This window comes from Amblyomma maculatum, chromosome 1, assembly GCF_055883805.1.
Source record: "Amblyomma maculatum isolate TAMU_Amacu chromosome 1, ASM5588380v1, whole genome shotgun sequence".
NCBI lineage: Eukaryota > Metazoa > Arthropoda > Arachnida > Ixodida > Ixodidae > Amblyomma > Amblyomma maculatum.
In genome coordinates, this window is record NC_139344.1 from 67,885,132 (window position 1) to 67,889,731 (window position 4,600).

Sequence of the window (4,600 nt, forward strand, 5' to 3'; positions counted from 1 at the left end):
CGAAGGTCCAATACATCCTACAAAAGACTAAAAATGAGAAAACATGACGATGAAGCTGAAGGCCCATGATCTGCCAGGAAACAATGGGGTGGCTCTGAGAAGGACTTGTATATTGGCAGTAGTAAGGATGGCAGTCCTCTGCTTTATGGCTCTTCACTTCGCAGTGACAACACTGGTGTATACTGCACTAACACCTACTGTAGTTTTGACCATGCTGTCAGTTATTCTGAGAGCTGCGGCGGTGAGCGTCAGCCAGTGCTCAAAGTTTCAAGTGTTCATTTGTAAAAGATGTGTTCTAGATCCTGCTAAAGAGTCTTGTATTATCCAATTGAGTTTCCAGAATTTACACTTTCTCTAGAAGCCCTCATTCCATTTAGGCATCTTTTCGTTATTTCCAATTAGAATTTTCAGTTCTAATTGAATTTCCATAATCAAATGTCTTCCAGTTTCCAGATGACCTCCCAGCTGGAATAAGTACTTAGTCCCAACTGCATAGTTTTAACTCTCTGTAAAGAAGCAATTTATTTTTATTATGGGCTGCTAAGTTATGGTCATCTTACGGGTTAGAATTGATATTCCCAATGAACATCCAAACTGAATGGACAATTGTTATGCATGGTGAAACTGGAATTCAAACTACATTTCAATGATGCATTGTGTGTGTGCTGGCTAAGATGTTAAAGGAAGCTGGTGCATTTCGCTCCCTAGTAAAAATACACCCAAACATATTAGATTTCAATAGGCTTTGCAGTTAAAAATTTTGCAACTAATTTCAAAGTCCAATCTGGAGTCAATGATTTCAATTCGAGCATATTAGATAGTCTCGAGAGCTAAATTAAATGTTTCAGAGAGCAACTCATGCACTTAGGTCCTGGACCCATTTACAAAGGAGCAGCAGACGTTAGCTGCAGAGTAGGATAAAAAAATTTACACATTATTTAAAAAAAAGTGCAAGAATTAGACCCTATGTCTAGAAGATCTATTAATGCGAAAGTATTACTTCGCCATGTTTATTTATTTATTTATTGTAAGTACCTACAGCGCCCATGAGGCATTATTGTAGGGGGGATACAACTACATACAATAACACATGCAAAGAAGATATAAGGAAACTTGTTAGCAAGGTAACACAACACACTGATAGAACGCTAAATGAATTCTCAAGTAGTATAAGGGATAACATAAACTACATTAACACAGCGCTGGCAAACGCACAGATTTCACAGATTTCTGTCCGCAGACCGCGTCCGCATCAGCAAAACGTGTCTGCAAAATCATGTCCGCAGCAGTTGTGAGTAATTGAGAAGTGGTGGAGTGGAGGTTAATGAGTGGTGTCAATCAATGGAGGGTGATGTAATGTTGCAGCAGCATCCGTTCTTTTGCATTGCTCCAATGCAGATTCTGCAGTGCTCTTTAACTTTGCAACATTTCTGATTTTACAACCCTAAAAAGTGTATTCATAGCTGTTTTCACAATTTCAGAAATACCATGTTTAAGTTCATTCAGTGAGACCATTAGATTGTGTTTTATTGATTGCAGGTTGCACCAAGTGTGAAAGTGCGGGAGAAACCAGTGGTTGGAGTTTTGAGTTAAAAACGGAATGGCTCTAAATTGCAGCAGTGCCATCGAGCAAAGAAAGCTTTTATTGTCCTGCCAAGAAAAATAGGAAACATGCAACAAGTGGCATTCATAGTTTAAGATAATTATACTGTATTCTGCACGGAGGTGTCATGTCGTAAACCGGCAGTCAATATCGGTTATGTAAGAAACACACATTTAATTTACTGAGAATTATCATTTTATTGATATTTGCTCTTGTGGTGCTTGCCCACGTAAAACTGCAATACCTTATCTGTGGGGACTTGCATAATTAAAGGCAAGGACAGTACCACATCAAGGTAAAGCTCACTCATTGAAGAAATCTTTTTTTTTTTATTTGCAGTGTTGTTTATATGAATTTCCTATCTCAAATGAAAAAAATTCACACTAAGACTTATGCGAGTTTCTACAAGGTAAATATTTTTATTATAGTTCGGTAGCCATCTCTTACATCATTTTCTTATTTCAGACTCAAAACAAAATAGTTTTTCTGTGTTTATTTCTTCATGAAATTGGACCAGGCAAACGAATTTTCAAGTAAATAATTTCAGTGTAAAACAGTCTCATTGAGATCAAAGCCAGTAATAAAGATACTATTATCAGCATACATGATGAGCTAGACACTGTTGTCAATATGAATTATGTCATTTATGTACAAATTCAGCAAAAGTGTGCCTAATGCTCTTCATTGAGGTACTAAACAAAATATATAAAGGATGATTTGTTTTTGTTACTGTTCATCTGATTCCTTGAATGGGACTTGATTCAATTATTTCCAATACCTTTGCAAGTGCTGGTAATTAAAAAAAATATCTACGAACGTGTGCTCCATGCTCTAGCAGATTTCATAGAGTTCCCCGATAGAATATTGAGCTTTTATATTAGCATTGCATGACATGTTAATTGGATGCGAAGCATGTTTGATATTCACAAATGCATGCCATTTCCATAATTTCGACTCCCTTAATTGTACGAAATGTTGGCACAGAGCTGAACTGTTGCATTGAACTCCAAATTGTTGTCTGGGGGCCAATATCCAAGTTGGAAATGGTCATTTCCGACTTTGATTTGGCCTCAACCGTTTTGTTAAACTTGGAACAAAGCCATACTGCCGCGGTGCAATCCATCGCTACGTACGTGGTTTGGCTAGAGCAGCTCTTTAGACACTGAGACCAATGACAATTTTTATTTAAGAAACAGCCAACAAAAGTGAACTGAAAACATGGCAACCGCTCACCCCATACATGGTTACTATACAAAGGCACACTGCACTTGAACCTTGTCTAGGACGCCTAGCGCGTAGGATGATTGCGTAAAAAAAAAAAAAAAAAAAAAAAGCACGACGTTGTACATGGCATCGAATCCAGGTGCGTACAATTCTGCCTTTTCCCGTGCTCTCGAGTTAAGTGATCCTTGGATGGCGACTATAACCTTCGAAATGTGATGCATTTATAAAAAAAAAATACACAGCGGCACAAAGCCGCGGCGTATATTGTAGCCTATCGCGAGGCCTATAGTTTGTCGTCACTGCAGCACTGGAGAGAACGACGCTGGCCACGTGCTAGCTGCAGCAGCTGTGGAATTCACGAGGTAAGTGAGAATTAAGCAGTACAGTACTTTATGAAGCAATATTCAAGACGATTATGCAGTTGTTATATAAAATGTCGATACTTCCATTAACATCGCTGAACAAAGCCGCACCACACTGAGAATACTCTAGCTGTTAACCCTGTTGTATGGGCTTAGCGTTCGTCGCGGCAGCAGAGTGACGCTTGCCACGTGTTCTGCAGCTGCTGCACGAAGACTGGGAAGAATGCGTGAGGGAAGCAGGTAATAAGCACTGTAGCACTTTACTAAATCAAATTTGACACGATTATGCATGCGTGTATTTACGTATAGCCTGGTAAAGAGGCCTAGCGCGCAAGTTATTTTGGTGGCCGCAGCGATTGATACGAAGCCACGTGCAACGTAGAGAGGGAAGAGGAGTACGGGATGTGCAGGTCTGCGGTCTGCCAGGAAACATTGGGGCGGCCCTGAAAGGGGCCGTTTGGATGCGCAGCGACGTGACGGCGTGGCGAACACTCGTCCGTGGCCCTTTGCCGTGCACCGTCAACAGTGGTGCACTACGTCGTACACAGTGCCTGGTTATATGCTGCCCTGGATGCTGTAGCGATGCTTCCACTGTAGACATTTACGAGGGTTGCCGCGATGATCTTGGAGAGCTGATCGATGCCGCGATCCCCGACATGGGCTGCTGCGTACAAAGAAAATCCTCGGCCTCTTCGCAGCATACAGGAAACGGTTCTGTAAAAAGAGTAGAAAAAAGTTGCATTATGAACATAGCGATTTGATGAATGCGCAACATATCACAAAACTTTCGACAAAGAAATCTGCGTTCTTGTACCTCTACCAGGGTTGAGAATGCGCACGGCAGACGTGCGCCTCAGCATAGCAGTCAGGCAGCGGTTAGTTGCCGACGGTGGATGCTTTCGTGGAGGTCTCCATAGCCGTGGCCGATTTTTTTTTTTTTTTTTGAACACGAGGAGCGTCCATGCCACGAGCTGCTGCTGCACGAGGTCCTGGAAGCACGTGGGGAGAGACAAGCGACACAGCACTTATAAATAAGCAAAATGCGAGACAATTTTGCGCAATTTATACTTACCTTGACGGTGCTTGCGATCTCCCGCAGGTCGTCGCCATCAACGTCATTCCGCCCAACGTAAAGCACGGATCGGCGTGCCGAAAGCGCATTCACGTAAACGCACAGGCCCGCCATCGTCGAGCACCTCGGTGACCGAACGCGCCGGTGCCATGCAGCAGCGAGATCCACGAACCGAATGCCGGAATCGCGCGCGATGCCAGAGCGGGGGACACCTAGCGATTCCCTAAAGCGTCTAGGGATGAAAAAGAACAAGCAAACCCAGTTTTTGACTACGTCACGTCCGGTTAAACATCGAGCCCGACGCAAAAAACGTCACGCCAGGCCGCGGCGTGTCCACCA

At 42.7% G+C, this 4,600-nt stretch overlaps 1 protein-coding gene across 1 annotated transcript; it reads right to left on the bottom strand.

Moving 5' to 3' along the window:
* Positions 1 to 3,790: 3,790 nt before the first annotated feature.
* On the bottom strand, positions 3,791 to 4,384 carry LOC146202719 (uncharacterized). The gene is made up of 3 exons (XM_084601894.1): positions 4,262 to 4,384; positions 4,004 to 4,178; positions 3,791 to 3,903 (listed from the first exon to the last, which is right to left on the bottom strand). The coding sequence occupies exons 1-3, from the start codon at positions 4,373 to 4,375 to the stop codon at positions 3,791 to 3,793; spliced, it is 402 nt and encodes a 133-aa protein (XP_084458020.1). The 5' UTR covers positions 4,376 to 4,384.
* Positions 4,385 to 4,600: the final 216 nt, after the last annotated feature.